The sequence below is a fragment of the Apodemus sylvaticus genome, chromosome 5 (genome assembly GCF_947179515.1).
Source record: "Apodemus sylvaticus chromosome 5, mApoSyl1.1, whole genome shotgun sequence".
NCBI lineage: Eukaryota > Metazoa > Chordata > Mammalia > Rodentia > Muridae > Apodemus > Apodemus sylvaticus.
In genome coordinates this window covers 59,836,345-59,853,705 of record NC_067476.1, presented here as the reverse complement: position 1 = coordinate 59,853,705, position 17,361 = coordinate 59,836,345, and the positions used below count along the sequence as shown (strand labels likewise).

General features: G+C 38.7%; 1 protein-coding gene across 2 annotated transcripts in view; it reads left to right on the top strand.

The window, feature by feature from the left end:
* Positions 1–17,361, top strand: part of Cerkl (ceramide kinase like) — a 97,427-nt gene that overhangs the window by 31,578 nt on the left and 48,488 nt on the right. For both annotated transcript variants that reach the window (XM_052182784.1, XM_052182783.1), the window contains exon 2: positions 3,955–4,197. In XM_052182784.1, coding sequence (XP_052038744.1) covers positions 3,955–4,197 — 243 coding nt within the window. The remainder of the gene's footprint in view (positions 1–3,954; positions 4,198–17,361) is intronic.

Genomic DNA, 17,361 nt, shown 5'->3' with positions numbered 1-17,361 from the left:
CCTTTGCTCTCTCCGTGACTTTTCTTTATGAATCTTTAGGACTTTTAAGGTGATCAAATGATTTTTAGGTCAGGTGACTTGAACTCTGCGTGTCTGACTGTTTTATTGTGCTTGATGCATTTTTACCTTAAGGCTATATAAATTTCTAAGCTAGAAATACTGCTGTAATTTATGAGGCAGGGCTTTCTTTTATCTCTTTAACGATTAATAAGTTTGCAACTACCTTCTACTCTTCCACTGAGTTTAGATTTCTTTAAATAAGTGTATTAGTGAGTTTTCAAATACACACACACACACATACACACACACACACACGTTTCTGTTATCCATTCTTCTGTTTATAGATATTGAAATTACTGCCACTTTGCAAATTATACCTTCTAGGGACAGCAACTGCCCTCTTTTTTTTTTTTTCTTTAGGACCTTTTTCTAGTTACTATAGCCTGTTACTTTAAGAGAACTTGCAAATCATTTGAACAGAATCCTTGCTCATCCAAACATGAAAAAAACTTTCCATTGAGGTTTTAGCTAAAGTTATATCATAAATATTCTTGAACAGTGAGATTTTAGACTTGCAAGACACATAATCTTGGGATTTAGTCTACCTCCTTTTACTTGTCTTTCAGGAAATTTTAAATGGCTTTCCCTCCCTCATCAATTCCTGCATCAATAGTTGCTGACTTTTTCAAAGGTATCACATGCTAATTGATATGGAAGTTCTGTTTTCCCCATTATGTCTTCTTGTATGTAGACATATTCACCTGCAGTTTTCATTAGGTCTAATGATTAGCTTGACTCACTTGAATCTTAGAAATACATCCTGCTACAGCCAGTAGTTAGAGTCAGTCCTACCTCTCCTCACACCACCAGGGCTGCCTTTTATCTCCTAGACATTAGCCAAGAGAGCGAGATCACCTGGGGTAGCAAGGCTGCCAATAGACATTCTTGTTCCTGTAAAGGCTTCTCTGTTTGTCATTACCAACTGTGATATCTGTAAATGCGTGATTTATAAGAGATTTAAATTAGAATAACCCGTGAATTACTTAAGTAAAACACATGCATATCGAAGAATTCAAACTATGGGGAATGAGATTTCAAATAAAAATCATGGAGTCCATCATTTGTTTTCTCAGTGTCTATTTCTTTTTCACCCCTTACTTTCCTTCCACTTCCCCTCTGCCTATTGATGGCATGTTTTACTCTACCATACTAATTCTTTAATTGGCATGGGTTGTAACCAACATTATTAGATTAGCCTAGAAGCTATTTGTAATAAACAAATAGGGTCCAATGCCAAGATTACTTGAGATATACCTACAAATGAGTGAAAGACAAGCAAGTGAGAAGAAATGAGGAAAAGAATATGTGAGGGAACCACTCTCTGTGTCTGTATATTGCATATCTGTGTTAGTGTGTGTGTGTGTGTGTATTGAATGCATGTGTGCACTATTGTGGGTACACATGCTTGTGAAAGACAGATGGCAGCACTGGATGTCTTCTCTGTTGCTTACCAGCTTTTCAAGAAGAAGCAGCTCACATATTTGGGTAGACTAACTGGTTAGCCAGCAGCTGGAATTCACCTGTCTCTGTCTGTTTCCTCCCAAATGGTTTGAGCCCCACCCTACCCACTGCTGGCTTTTACGTATCTGCTAGGTGACTGAACTCAGACCCTTCTGCTTGTACTCCAAGGTCTTTATCCTCTCAGTGTCCACCCCACACCCCAGAAATACAAATGGAAAATAAAAAGAGGGTTCACTACTTGTTTGACTAATAGAGTTTTGTAAAACTACCCACTGATAGACCAAAACAAGTTCTTCACCTGAATACCATGATATAGTTGTATACTACATCTCCCCAGAAGCACTTCATGTGGAGGGTGAGCTTAGTTTCCCAGACAGTTGACTACACAGTCTGTTACACACCACTGGGTGAGGATATCCCTGAACTTTTGATGAGCCTGTTTTCATTCCCTGTGTACAATATCTGATTCCCTCACACATTCCAAGGAAGTGACTTACACACCCACCTGCCTCACAGGTGCACATAAATAGCTGCTAATAAGCTCAGCGTGTACAAACATACGACTCCTCACTGGGGCTGAGATTGAGTCCCTTTGCTGTGCTGGGTAGTGTTTGTCAAGTTGACACAAACAAGAGTCACCTGGGAAAAAGGAACCTCAGTTTAGAAATTGCCTTCATCAGATGGCTGTAGGCAAGTCTGTGCAGTACTGGCCAGGATTTAGTTTCTCATGTTTCTTCCCTGGGACTCCTTGAAGAGCCTGTAAATACTCTCCAACTTTAAGAAGCAAAGGCAACTTGCAAAGACACCTGTGGGTGGTTACACACAGCAAAGGGATTATGCTGCTGGGAAGAGTCAGTTGGGGATAGTTTTTAGTATCAAAATATAATAAATTTACTTGATTGGAAGATAAAGTATGTAAACAGATGTAATGTTGGTATAACCAAAACAGACATTGTAAAGCATGAAGAGATAACATCTTCTAAGTATAAATTCTTTTCAGGAAATATAACTGAGGTAAATACTTTTTGAAATTACCAAGTGTTCTTGCAGTTTCCCTCTTATTCCCTCACAAGAGCACAGAGGAGTTCTGAGGATCATGAGCTGTGTGTGACACTCTGTCTCATATTCATCGCTGTGTGTTTATGTATGTGTGCGTCGCACTTGTAAAATAAGTCAGAGAGCTTCACTCTATTGATCAGTTGAGGTGGTGACTATAGTGATATGGTTGCCTTACTTTCTATGATTTGGAATATCTTGAGGCTCAGAGAAAAATCCATGGAATTAACCCTGGTAGGGGACTGACTCTCAAGCCACTGAAAGATCTCAGCAGTCCATTCCCGGCAGGCCTGAAACCTGCGGCCTTCTTAAAGGGCAGGGTTTGAAAAGGGGCCTTGCTTTCACATGATCTTCCTGCGGCCTAATCATGGAGAAAAGAAATTTTCTTCTCTTTTTTACCAAGAGCTTTCATGTGCTCAGTGGGCAATTAGGTTATACCTTCCTCTGTGGTTAGGAAAGGAAGCCACACACCTTGTGGAAACTTGCGGAGAAGACTCGGCAATTAGAGTAGAACACATCTATCTTCACAGGAAGATTTCTTCCCGGGTTTCAAGAACTCTTGACATTTCTGAGAGAGAGGAAGAAACAGACAGACAGACAGACAGACAGACAGACAGAGGAGGAACCTCTCAATGTCTTTTGGTATTTCAACATTTTCATTCTTGCTTGTGTTGCCTCTTGCTGTTACTCTTATCCTGGATCATACATGTACATGCACACACACACATGTTTGCCCCTCTGAATACCTCATTGTGTGGGCTTGGCAGATAGAGAGGCTGGCTGTCTTGATGTCCTTGTGGATGTCCCTGTGTGTTTTTAATTCCTTGACTGTAGTGTGATCCCTGTGAGACTTGTTTGAAGCTGTGTACCATAGAGCACAGCAGCCTCCGGTCACTTACTCATGAGACCCTCTTCTAAATGCTGTTGCCCGCTTTCCCCTCAGCACGTCCTTTCTGCTGTCATACCATATGCACGTGTGACTCGCATGTATCCTTTACTGTAATAAGCGTCCATGAGCAAAATCAGTGCTTTCCACTTCTCAGCACTCGAAATCCCTTGCATAGTGCTAATTGTTATCAAAATATTGCCTTGTCTGCTTATTTGTAAATTTGTTTATAAATTAGGTGTTTCTAAGACTCCATAGGTCGTAAGTGTTGTGCCACAGGGACTCTGGGCCATGCCCTTCAGTTTTTCTTTGTCTTTGGGAATTCTGACCTAATTCTCCTTTTCTCTCATTTCCAGCTCACATAAGGGATGGAGGCAAAAAGCAAAATCCATGAAATTCCATGTTACAGCGGTTCTGTGGTTGTCAGTTATTGTTCATGCACTCAACATGGAGAAACAGTGGTTTTGGCTGAGAGTTTAATTTCTTTTTAGGTGGTGCCAGGTGTGATCTACAGGGCAAAGAAGAGTCCCTAGAGCTTGAAGACATATTCTCTGTGAGGCTGAAGCGGCGCTGCTCTGCCAAGCACCCAGGCAGCGGCACACTGCTGGGCATCACACTTTTCGTCTGCTTGAAGGAGCAACAGAACAAACTAAAGGACTCCACGCTGGATCTTATGAACTCCAGTGAAGACCACTGTGACATATGGTTTAGACAGTTCAAGAAAATCCTGCAAGGTAAGTACTCATCCCAGGGATTTTGAATGAACAAAGGCTTCCTCATTATAGATAGGGAACATCGCATGTCAGGGGATAGAGTGGTGGGGTTGTGGTTAAGAGCACTCTCTGCTCTTCCGGAAGACCCAGCACTCACATAGTGGCTCACACCCATCTGTAATTCCAGTTCCAGGGGTTCTGACGCCCTCTCCTGGTCTTCATTGTATACATTCAGACACATACGCAGGACAAAGACCCATACACCTAAAATAAAAAGAAAATTAAAACCCACAAGCTACTTTTCTGGGAGAGAAAAACATCTGATTGGACTGTGGACACACTTTTCTGTTTCTAGTCTGTTGTTTACATCCTGAGGAGATCTTGTAACTTGTCAGGTGCTTAAAAAAAAAAAACCCAACAGCTAATCATGTAATTTCCCTTTCTTTTGCTAGTGTGACTGGTATTTGAACTACCAAATTGAGCCTTGAACTATCCTTCCATTCAAGAATAAATCTCACTTAATCCAAGTGTATAGTTCTTTTAATATGCTATTGAATTAATTTCATATGACTTTCTTAAGAATTCTTGCTTAAATACCCATAAAAGTGTTATCTTTGCATTTTTGTTGATATTGTTGCTTGATTTTGCCATCTAAATAATCTTTCAATCTGATTTTACCATGAATTTTAAAGTAACTTTTGAATAATCACATTTATGAAAAAGTTTTGGTGATTTTAAGTGAGAACAGATTTTTATTTTATTTGTATGTATGGGTGCTTTGTCTGCTTTGTCTGCGTGTATATATGTGAGCCAAATACACGTGGTACCCATAGAAGCCAGTCGAGGACAGGCTTAGATCCCCCCCACCCCTCAGAACTGGAGTTACAGACAGTTGTGAGCTGACTTGTGGGTGCTGGGAGCCAAACCCACTGAACCATTCTTCCAGCCAAAATAATTTTATTTCATTTAAAATGAAGAAAGATAACTTCTGCATGGCTGTGCTTGTGTGGTGTGTTGATGTGGATGGACATGATACAGGGCATATGTGGAGGTCAGAGGACAACTCTGTGGAGTTGATTCCCTCCTTCTGCCTTCATGTGGGTTCTGGGGATAGAAGTCTGGTGCTCAGGTATCCAGGGGAAGCACCCTTTCCTCTTTACACACCTTGCCAACCCTATAGACGTATCTGTATTGTCCTAACTCACATTTCTCTTGAGCTTGTTTTCGAATTAACTTGCTTCCTATCCACACATTGCCAACAAAGTACATTTATGTGTTGGAAGATTTTTAAAAAATCTATAATTTGCTATGTTTTTTTTTATTTTTTTAACAGCTGAGAGTTGTCTATTGTGGGGTAGATTTTCCTGAAGGTTAGTGCCTGAGTATGTTCATGACGGTGTGCCTAGTAATGAATTCAGTGTGGTTAAAATTTTGAACTGACAGTTTTGTAGTTTGAATGTAAAAAAATCTTAAATATCATGCACATCAAATGTATAGAATTTACCTCATTAAAACATCTTATTTAGAGATTATATAGATTATTTTCCAGTTAGTCCATTTGGAATTTTTTTAAATCAGATTGAACTTTGCATCAGCAGCTGGAGTAGTTAGTGCAGTTTGGGGTTGGGATAACAGTGTTGGATCCCAGATAGAAACGAGGTCAGAACGTCATCAGGAGCTTACAGCCTAGCAGCACTGATCCAGATTATCATATGGACAGTGGCTTGTGATGTCTAGCTACTAAGCATTTTCCTGTAGCCCGTGATATGCTCAAGTGACTGCTCCGTGTCTGGGATGTTCTGCTTCCTCCTTAGCGCCTGAGGACTGTTTAGAAGACCTGCCTTTCGAGGACAGGAGCACACAGATCCAGAGTTTGGTTCATCTCTCTACAAACAGCGGAAAAAGTGTGTTCATAACTAGAAAGAATTCATTGTAATAGGTTATTTTTCAATGCTGTTATTTCAAATTTTTCTCAATAGATTTCAGTTAAATTTATTTATATGAGTAGGTATTCAGACGGCTTCGATAGTCAATAAAATAAGAATGTGTCATTTTCTCAAAAGAGTGAAACTCTTCCTGTGCTGAACGTTTGAGAACACTCCCAGAGGGCTTATGAAGAACTGGCTAGGGCAACTTCAATATATCTTACCCAAATAAGCAAAGAATGTCTAGGCAAACCTCAATTTGGTAAAAGCAATTTTATAGGAGTAGAGAGACTTGTCAAAACCCAAACAAAATACTTCTGAAAACACTGCCTAAATATTTAGTTTAATGAATGATGGTTTAGCTTGATCTATGGTTAAAAATAAAGTCAAATTGTAAGGAATGGCTAAACTACACATCTTTGTCAAACATCCTCTGGGGATCTTACTTTGTATGGTTTAGATAAGAGTGGGAAACAGTGAAATCCATAGGATCATCTTCTCTGGCTTGCTCCTGGAGTACAGGATAATTTTGCTCATGGAAAGCAAAGAGATTGACGTCTAAAATCAAACAATGCTGACAATTAGGGTTAAAAACCTCTAATAAGAATGAAAGAACCTAAGCAAGACAGAAGTGTCTGCTCCATCTCTTGCATCCAGGGACCCAGAGTGTCCTATGAGGGTGAGGTCCTTGTCCCATTGAAGGCAGTCTGGATCATCTCCAACATGCTCAAGGGTGCGTCGGAGGCTACAAAGCTCTCTGCCAGTTCGTTATATAGGGTCTCCCTTCTCAAGCTTACAATCCAGTAGTGCCCCCCTGCAGATCACAGCATATAATTCAAGCATTCATTAAAATACTTGTCATCCAAGAATCAAACAAGAGTTGGCTCTAATCCTCTTCCATGAATGGTGGAGGCTCTGTGTCCTTCCCAGGCTCTCCAGGCTAAGGTCTTCCTGGTTTGCTTTAGGTGTCTGTGTGTATTTTCTTCCTGCCCTATACCTGCCATTCCTTGCCTCTAACACAGGTTTGTGTTTTTGGCAAAGAGTGATTGGTTATATCCTTGCCCATTATTCCCCAGCTAAAGAGTTTATTGTTTGTAGAAAGTTTGGGAGGTGACAGAAAGTTTGCATATCGAAAATGTACATAACATTCAGTTAAATAATAGGCAACCATATTTTAATTCCAAAGACAAAGAACTTACTTCTACAAGACATTCTTAAAATGGCATTGAATTCAAAATTATTTTGAATTTTGTCTTGATTGAGCAAGTAGAACTTTTTTTTATTGCCAGCACTTACACGTCTCTTCTCTTATTCTTCTAAGGAGAAAAACAAGGAGACATTTAAGCCTCAAGCGGGTGGTCCTCTAGTCTTAATTAATCCAACAATCACAATTTTATATAGCTATGACACTGTGTTATTTCTAGATATGAGCAATTATACTTGGAATCTGAGCAAGGAGTAAGATGTGATAATTTTTAAAGGAAAAGTTGGCAGGCGCGGCTGGAGGAAGAAAGCAATAGCAAATACTTGAGATTTGAAAACTAATTAACATCGACTAAATAATTACAGGTTTATAAATATAAAAGAGCACATTTTCTTTTTATCTAAAAGTCAATTAATTTCACTCTTGACCCACTTTTCTGAGCACAGTTGAGCACACCATCTTTTAACTTTATTTTGCTTTGTGTTTTGGAGACAAAGTCTACAAAGCTCAAGCTAACCTTGAACTCATGTTCTTCCCTTCGGAGCCTTCACCTTGCTGGAATTACAGGAGAGCACCACTGTACCCAGCTTCCTTTACAACCTTTAGTCATAGAAAAGACTTTGTCATAATTTTGTAGCTATGCAACATGATTCATTCATGTAACACACATCATGCACCAGACTCTCTGCTTTGTGCTGTAGACAAAGAGAAGAATTCCCCAAACAATAAAAAAAAGAGCACATCCTGCTTTTGAAGAGAACCTGAGTTCAGTTGCTGGCACCCACACCAGCAGGCTCACAGCCGCCTAGAAGAACAGCTCCAGGGCATCCAACACATCTGGCCTTTGCAAGCATTTGCACTTGCATGTACAAACTGCCCCCATGACCCACCCCAAACACAGCTACAAATAGTAAAATAATAAAGAAAATTAAAAATGGAGCTGTATTCCTTAATCCTGTTCATCTTGGAGATGGAGAATATAAGATGTTGTTTTAAAAATGGGTCAAGCATACAATGAAGACACTAACAAACTTAATGACAACCATGGTCACTGACCATTGATTCTGGAATTAAAGGGTTTATGTTTTGTTTTGTTTTTGAGCAATTGTCATCGTTATGTCAAAAGTAGTAGTTTTCTGATTTAAGAGTAAGTAGCTATGATACAAAGTATATATAGCTTTAAATATAGTACACATGTGTAGATATACTATGTATATGCTATACTGGTTTATAATTAGATGTGTTCATTTGTATCCCTTTAGAGCACAATTCTATTTTGTAAATATTTGAGTTTCCTAGTAATGGTCATTTGAAAGCTCCCTTAGAACCTGAACTAAACTTTTCCCTAGAGACAATAATCTAGATCTGAATGAGCATCCTTGGCTTTCAAGTACACACCGCAGACAGTCTCATAGGTGTCATTTGGCTCCTCAAAATTGATAGAAATCTATAGAAACAAGAACAAGACTTTTTATTTAGTTCCAAAGCTTCAAAGGTGTCAGCTAAGTGACTTGGAAAATGAATGAATACTGTGTACTCAAGGCTGACTGGCTCTAAGGGAAGGTGTCCTGCTCTGGGAAGACAGGGACTTGTGACAACATTCCTCTTCCTCTGGACAGTAAGAAGCTCCAGGCCCTTTAAGAGCAATTTGAAAGGAAGTGAAGAAAACTGTAGGAGTAGAGGCATGCTTGGGAAGTAGTGTGCAGCTTAAAAATGAAGACTAAATATAAAATCACAGGGGAGTTTCTGTAGAAAAATATACAAGAGAAACCTTAGAAGAAAAATGCAGAAGAAATAAGCAAAAGGTAGAACACAATTATTGAATTTTGTTGATATATTTAGGGCTTGTTGATCTATTTCCAACTAGTATAGTTAATTAATGGTATTTTTTTACCCCATGTAGGGGAGATTTAGTTTTGATGTCATTACTATTTCCTATCCTCAAATGCTAATTTCACAAGGCAGGAAAATATATATGAGCTACATGTATTTAACTCATTTTATTCTTGCAAAGTAGCCTGAATTTCTATTGTCATAGTTGAAATAAACTTTCAGATGTGAGGTGCAAAGAAAACAGAAATGGTATTTAAATATTTAGTTTTAGTCCTAAGAAAAGTAATTTCCCTTATTTTGCTATTACCTCAAATCTGTGTCTGGCAGATTGATATTAGTGTACACACACAAACACACAAAGATCAAACAAACAAGCAAACAAAGAAAAAATAATATTTCTTAAAACTGTTTAGTGCTTATATCACCTTGTATAAGCAAACCACAGCCATACACACACAGAAGAAGACAGAGAGAGAGAGAGAGAGAGAGAGAGAGAGAGAGAGAGAGGATTGTATTAGCTGGAAAATACAAAACAGTTTTACTGTGATATGATAAGAAATGATGTACTTAGAAGAAAACAAAAGAGGTTACTATCATAAAGGTTACTTTAAAGTTTACGTTTGTTCATGTGTGTGTGCACATGTGATCTCATGGGTACATTTGCCATGCTGGGTGTGTGGTCTGAGGACAACTTGTAAGACTCAGTAGTCTTCCTTCATGCAGGGCTTGAGGATTGAACTTAGGACCTTCATAATGATCTCTTTTAAATGAGCAGTTATTATCTGTTTAAAAAAATGCTAGTGTCAGAAAATCAGTTGTATGCAGAATTAGTTGGTAGCATGTGATCTGTTTTGGGACAGGACTTTTTCATGCAAAAAGGTGTCATATTTGAAGTACAGTTGTCTTCTTTGGTACCAGGAAAAGCAATAAGAGATGAATTATTGATCAGTCAACTGGACAGTAAAATCTTATATGTCATTTTTGAATGTTTTTGCCACAGGTGTACTTAATAAACACACACAGAAACTGAATATCATAGCTAGTTGCCTATTTCTGTGTTAACATCAAAGCATAATCCCAAGTGAAGTGCTCTGTCCAAGAAAGGTCATGTGATGTCCACGTCCTGCAGAAGCTTAAAAATGAGGTCTTTGGAGCATCAGTACCCCATTCCCAGCCCTCACATCCCTGGGCTCTGTCTGTATCCACGCACTAATGCCCGTTCTTCAGCTAATTTCTACATTTTTTTTATTTATTCCTTCTGAGTAAACCTTTGTGTGTACCTACCACTCAGAACCAAAGATCATAGATACTTCTGTGCATCATTACGATGAAAGGCAGCCTATCAGCACACAGCAGCCTCCCACACCAGCCTGCTTAGGCACACAGAAGCTTCTAAAGTCTGAGTAATCTATATGGGTGGCAACCCTGCAGTTCAAACATCAGAGGCTATCTGCATTGGCATAAGACTTACTAAAGCTGTTCATTGCAAGCATATTTAAATGTTTTCCTTTTAGTGATTTCATATAGCCTGTGTCTTATAAACCAACTTGCAGATAGAAAGCCTATATTTTACCAAGCCAAGTATTGACAATGAGTTTAAAAATAAATTCACCTTAGTTAGTTCATTTCTTTCAGATTTTCTATTGCTTACTGAACTAGACATTGCAAAAAAAGAACAGTAAAATTCATCTCTATTAAATTCTGAACAACTATCAATGGACTTAACTCTTCAAGGATTATTGTCTTACCAAAAGAAAATTTCATTCAAAATTCCAATTTGGTCATACTTGTATCTGAAATTATACATGGGGAGAAATTATCCATGGAGAAATTATACATGAAATTATACATGCAGCAACCATGTAATTTTTACTAATAAGGCAATAGAAGCATTTATAGTTTATTTTAAACCTAAAACAGGTTGTTTCACATTTTGAATTGTTTCCATTCTAGGAATTAGCAGTGTGAAAACTTACTAAGCATCAGCCTGAAAATATAGCAAACCATAGCATTAGATCCCCAAGAAGAATTTCACACAATAGAATGAGCTCAAATTGAGAATACAGAATGGCCACATCTAAAACAATCAAGCAAGAAGTGAAACTAGAAATATCTAAGGATATGTGAATCTGCTTTCTAGAAAATTTATCTTCACCCTGTGACCTGCTATTCTTGGAGCTGAGCCTCTAGAGGCTCTAACTGAATAGTTCTAGGTGGCCCCAGAGATAGTCCTCCTGCAGGGGACTCATTAGTTAATCTAATGTGTTGCTAGGAGCAATATCCAGGATATTGTCAACTTCAGATGACTTAATTTCACTGACGCATGTATGCAAATCCCTACATATCACACTTACCAAAGATGTCTTTGCAGAGTGTCTAAAACAGAATATAGAATAGTTACATTCCTATTTCATATGTTCGCAAAAGTTTGCTGACATCCATCCTTCAGTCACTGGGTCACTGCTTGTTCCCTAAACCTTTGTCCCTGTTCTGGGTTATACTGATAGAGACTGACAGACAGCTGATGGGCTTCTTCCAGTTTCTTCTAGATTCTTCTCTCAAAGCTACTGCACTTTCGGCTGATTGGAAGTTAGAGTTAGTTTTTTTTAGAAATAGTTGATTGTATTATACTTGAAAAAAATGATCTCAGCAATCTTCCCAAGGGCTTCTCAATACCCTTTGCAGCATTTTCCTCCCAAGAGAGGGCTATGGTATTGTATGTAATTGATTATAATTATATTGAAAATTTAATTGCTGTATTGTACAAGAAAATTATATTCTTGATTCACTCATTGACAGAGTGTCTAGAGAATAGAAGCTGATGAGCATATTCATTTTCAGGAATATCAATGTAAGATTGTTCTGCAAGGAAGAAGTCTCTGTGACAGTGTGTTTTGTGTAATTCAACTTCGTGGAGAAACAGTTTAGGTATGCTTTGTCAGGTTTTGCCATGTGATTAGACTCAGAGTTAAATGAATATCCTCTAAATGTTTCCAGTAAAATGTTGAACTAAGTTTTCATGCTGTTAAATGAGTTAGTTAACACCACTTCTCTGAATATCAGAGAGTCATTACTCGAAGACTCAGAAGCTAATGATAATGACTGACATTTATTAAGCAGTTATTATACACCACATACTTTGTGAGCAACTTTTATGAATTATCTCATTAAATACTCATAATAGCATCAAGAACTAGAAATATATTCCCATAGAAATGTGGGAACAAAATTACTTATGAGTTTTGTTGTGAGACTTGAGGAATTGAAACAATTCATAACAACAAACAGTGAAACTGAATAAATTAATGGTGGTTATCATTTCTTAGTTTATACACAAGAACAGTGAAACTATTAAAGGAGTTTTTAAAGCCTGAAGAATCCTAATTTTAACGTGCATGTATGTGAATGTATGTGTGTGTGTGTGGAGATCAGAAGAAGACTTAGGCTATGTTGTAGGTACATTGTCTACACTATCTGTCTTCTTTGAGACAGGGTCTCATTGCTGTTGAGTTTACCAATTAGGCTAGACTGGCTAGCCTCTGTGGTCCAGGGTTCCAGCTTTCTCTGCCTGTCCAAAGCTAGGCTTATATGTCACCATACCTGACATTTTTGTATGGGTTCTAGGGACTGAATTCAGATCCTCACAGTTGCAATACTTTACCCTTTGAGCCGTTTTCCCAGAATGTTAAACTCGTTTCCCTCCATGAAAGGAGTAATTTACTCCAGTTAGATATTAGATCAAATTGTTGTCCCATTGTAGGGTGGTTGAGGACAAAATTTAGAGCTTCTTTAAAACTCAATTTTGTCTCATACTTAAGTACACAATTTTTATTTTTAACTGGTTTTTCTAGTGAGATTTTTTTTCCTTGAAAAATAATATTGGCCTGTTTTGAAAGAGATCATTACTGTGAAGTGGGCATTCCAAGCTTCTGGGCTACTATCCACTTCTCAGTGAGTGCATACCATGTGCGTTCTTTTGTGACTGGGTTACCTCACTCAGAATAATAGTTTCTATTAGCCTAAGAATTCCATGAGTTCATTGTTTTTAATAGCTGAGTAGCACTCCATTGTGTAAATTTTCTACATTTTCTGTATCCATTTCTCCGTTGAGGGACATCTGGGTTCTGTCTAGCTTCTGGCTGTTATAAATAAGGCAGATATGAACATAGTTGAGCATGTGTCCTTATTACATGTTGGAGCATCTTATGGGTATACACACAGGAGTGATATAGCTGGGTCCTCAGGTAGTACTATGTCCAATTATCTGAGGAACTGCCAAAATGATTTCCAGAATGGTTGTACCACCTTGTAATCCCACCATCAATGGAAGAGTGTTCCTCTTTCTCCACATCCTTGCCAGCATCTGCTGTCACCTGAGTTTTTGATATTAGCCATTCTGACTGGTGTGAGGTGGAATCTCAGGGTTGTTTTGATTTGCATTTCTCTAATGACTAAGAAAGGTTGAACATTTCTTTAGGTGCTTCTCAGCCTTTCACTATTCCTCAGTTGAGAATTCTTTGTTTAGATCTGTATCCCATTTTTTAATAGGGTTATTTGGTTCTCTGGAGTCTAACTTCTTGAATTCTTTATATATATATATATATATATATATATTGACAGTGTCCTTTGCCTTTCAGAAGTTTGCAATTTTATGAGAAGTTTGCAATTTTATTGCAATTTGTCCAATTGTCAATTCTTGATCTTGAAGCATAAGCTATTGGTATTCTGTTCAGGAAAATTTCCCCTGTGCCCCTGTGCTCAAGGCTCTTCCCCACTTCCTTTTCTACTAGTTTCAGTGTGTCTGGTTTTATGTGGAGGACCTTGATCTACTTGGACTAGAGCCAAGATACAGTTCACAGACTGCATGAATCTCAAGATAGAAGGAAGACCAAAGTGTGGAAACTTTAATCTTTCTTAGAAGGGGAATCAAAATACCCATGGGAGGAGACACAGAGACAAAGTGTGGAGCAGAGACAGAAGGAAAGGCCATTTGGAGACTGCCCCATCTGGGGATCCATCTCATATACAGTTACCAAACCCAGTCACCAAATCTACTACTGTGGATGCCAACAAGTGCTTGCTAACAGGAGCCTGTATAAATGTCTTCTATATCCTAACTGGCTCTGCCAGTACCTGACAAATACAGAAGAGGATGCTCACAGCCAAGTGATGGACTGAGCACAGTGTCCCCAGTGGAAGAGCTAGAAAGGACCCAAGGAGCTGAAGGGGTTTGCAGCCCCAAAGGAGGAACAACAGTATGAACCAACCAGTACCCCAAGAACTCCCAGGGACTAAACCACCAACCAAAGAGTACACATGGAAGGACCCATGGCTCCAGTCCCATATGTATCAGAGGATGGCCTTGTTGGACATCTATAGGAGGAGAGGCCCTTATTCCTGTGAAGACTCGTTGCCCCAGGGTAGCGGCATGCCAGGACAGGGAAGTGGGAGTGGAAGGGTTGGTGAGCAGGGAGAGGGAGGATGGGATAGGAGGTTTTGGAGGGGAAACCAGGAAAAGGGATAAAATTTAAAATGTAAATATGAAAAATCTAATAAAAATAAGATAAAAATAAGTAAATCAAAAGAAAAAAGAGATCATTTCTTACCAGCACATGTTTACATCTTCCCCCTTTACCTTCACATCATGTAGTCATCATGTTTGCCCCTCCCCCTCTATCTGCTACAGTACTACTTCTAGGTGTCACACTTACTATATAGTTAAGACTCTGTCCCCCAAAGTAGGATGTCATATCATCGTCACTGAAGATCTCCATCTCTAGTTTCTGTTTCAAACATTAAGATTCAGAACTTTAGAATCATAGAACAGACAGCATTTAGAGCCAGAAGTTATATTAAGCTTCTGGTCCCAACACCGAAATAAGTTTCCCAACATGAATCACTATTGAGAGTTCTCAGACGTCGTGGGGTGAACTGCACAGATACCATGGAAGACATGACAGTGGCTTCTTTTTGCTAACCTAGAGGAATTTGAAAAGCACACATGAACACTCTGTTCTGTGACTACTATTGGGTTCCTACCCTTAGCAGAGTTTCCTAAACCTTGCTCAAATACTATCGACTACAATGCATATTATGCTTTTCCAATTTCAAGGATTAAATAAGTTTATTGTTTTGCTCTTTGAAGTAGATAGGACCTTTTATGTTTGTTCCTGCTAATTTCCAAGTCAGGGTCTCCTCTGCAATCTCCAGGTATAATTGAAGTAGAAGTTTCTGGGTTTTGTTTGTTTGTTTTGTTTTGTTTTTTGACTCAGTTGTGTCATCTGATGTTTTTCTGGAAACCATTTTATGAGAGGCTGCTTTTGCTGAAGCACACATGTGGGAGGATAGTTTTCTGAGAACAGACACGCAATACTTTTCTGGAAGCAGCCGGGAAAAAGGGCATGTGGTATTTTGCTAGCGTGGACACTTGAAAGAACATGTGAAGTTTGGAAAGGATATAAGTATAACCCAAGATATAGCAGACAATGCTGTGTGGTATTGGTTTGCCTTACCATATTTTGTTGGTCATCATTGGGCTTTGCTGATGCTGGTCTTCGCTGGTGATGCTGGGTGGTATTGGTACACTCCACCATTTTTAGTGGTCATCCTTTGTTGTGACTTCATAGTGAGAAACACACCACAAAAGCTTCTGGTGGTGCCTCCATGGACCCTGGCTCATGGGCAGAGCCTTGTGGTTTCTTCTAGATCATCCTGCCTTTACTGCTTTCATGAATGCTATTTGCGAATGGATCAAATTGCCACTGCTGATTGATGGGAACTGAACTTCTGATTTCCTGACAAAGCAGATTGGATTTGCTCCAAAGAACTATTTGTAAACAGATCCACATCCTCCTTTGCTTTATTAACCTTTCCTTTCCACTGCTTCTGGTGGGTGATGGGCAGGAAGGGAGGTTAGCACATTTAAGAACCCTTATTAAAAGAAAGTTTTGAAAAATCTAAGCCTACATGTAATCCCTAGCTCCTGAGGGCTGGGCTTGCAGGGGTCATTTCATTTAGTAACTTGACCTACTTGATCCCTTATCTATGATGTTCAGTTTTGCTTTCATTTTTTATATTTCATCTTATTCCCTGGGTTCAATTTGTTCTTTTATTTCTAAATTTTGGATGTGGAGATTCATTTATATTCTTATTTTATTAATGCAGATGTTGAAGACCCTGAATTCTCATTGCTGCATATGATGCAGCTTATAGAGTCCAAAAGTGAAATATGTTTTACCACAGTCTTTAAGTAATTACACAGTTTTTGTTTGAATTTCCCCCTCCACCTAGATACTGCTTCACAGAGATTTAATTTCTAAATGTGTTACTCTTTCACTGGTTTTGATTATGATTTCTGCTCCCATAAATGACTCTGCCCTTCATGAATGCTCTCTGAAAGTTCTGCTTCTGCCCCCACTCCTCTCTCTGATGTCTTTTATTAGATATCCAATCACATTAAGGTTTGTCACTTGAACATGTTATAATGCATGCATAATGCTGGGACACAAACCGGGGCCCTGAGCCTCATGGGTACGTAAGCACTGGCCACTAAGCTCCAATTACAGTTCGTGTTTCCCTGATGGCTAAGGATATGGAAGAGGTTTTGTTTTGTTCGCTTCTTTATTTTCCACCACTCCTTGCAAATCCACCCCTTCTTCCATACCCCTCTAATTTGTATCCTGTTTTCTTGTTTGTTTTAGAAAAAACTGTCTCACAGCAGATTTCCTGATCCTCTGGTTCTAAAAATATTTCCAGGGCTTTTTTTCTTAATGTTTTCAGAGCCATGGCTAACGAGGTTTGTGTTATAAATGTATTAGTTGGGCTCAAGCACCCCAACATTAATTTTTAGATAAAATATTTACCCACCATTTGTATTTTTTTTCTTTTTATGATTGTGTATTCAGTTTATCCATTCATTTATTGATTGGAGCATTTGGTTTTCTAGTGTTTGATTTTTGGAGTCCATTCCATGGTCTGGCTATTATCTGCCATCTGATGTATGGTTGGCAAAATTTTTTTCCCATTCTGGATGCTGTCTTTTTCCTTGGCTGTTTATTCCTTTGAGCTTTAAGAGACCTTGCAGATTACTGCGGATATTAAAACACACACACACACACACACACACACACACACACACATAGTTATAGCACTTAGATGTGACCCAGAGAAAGCCACTTTAGTGAAACTTTCTAACTGGATTAAATTATTAAACTAAAAACAGTC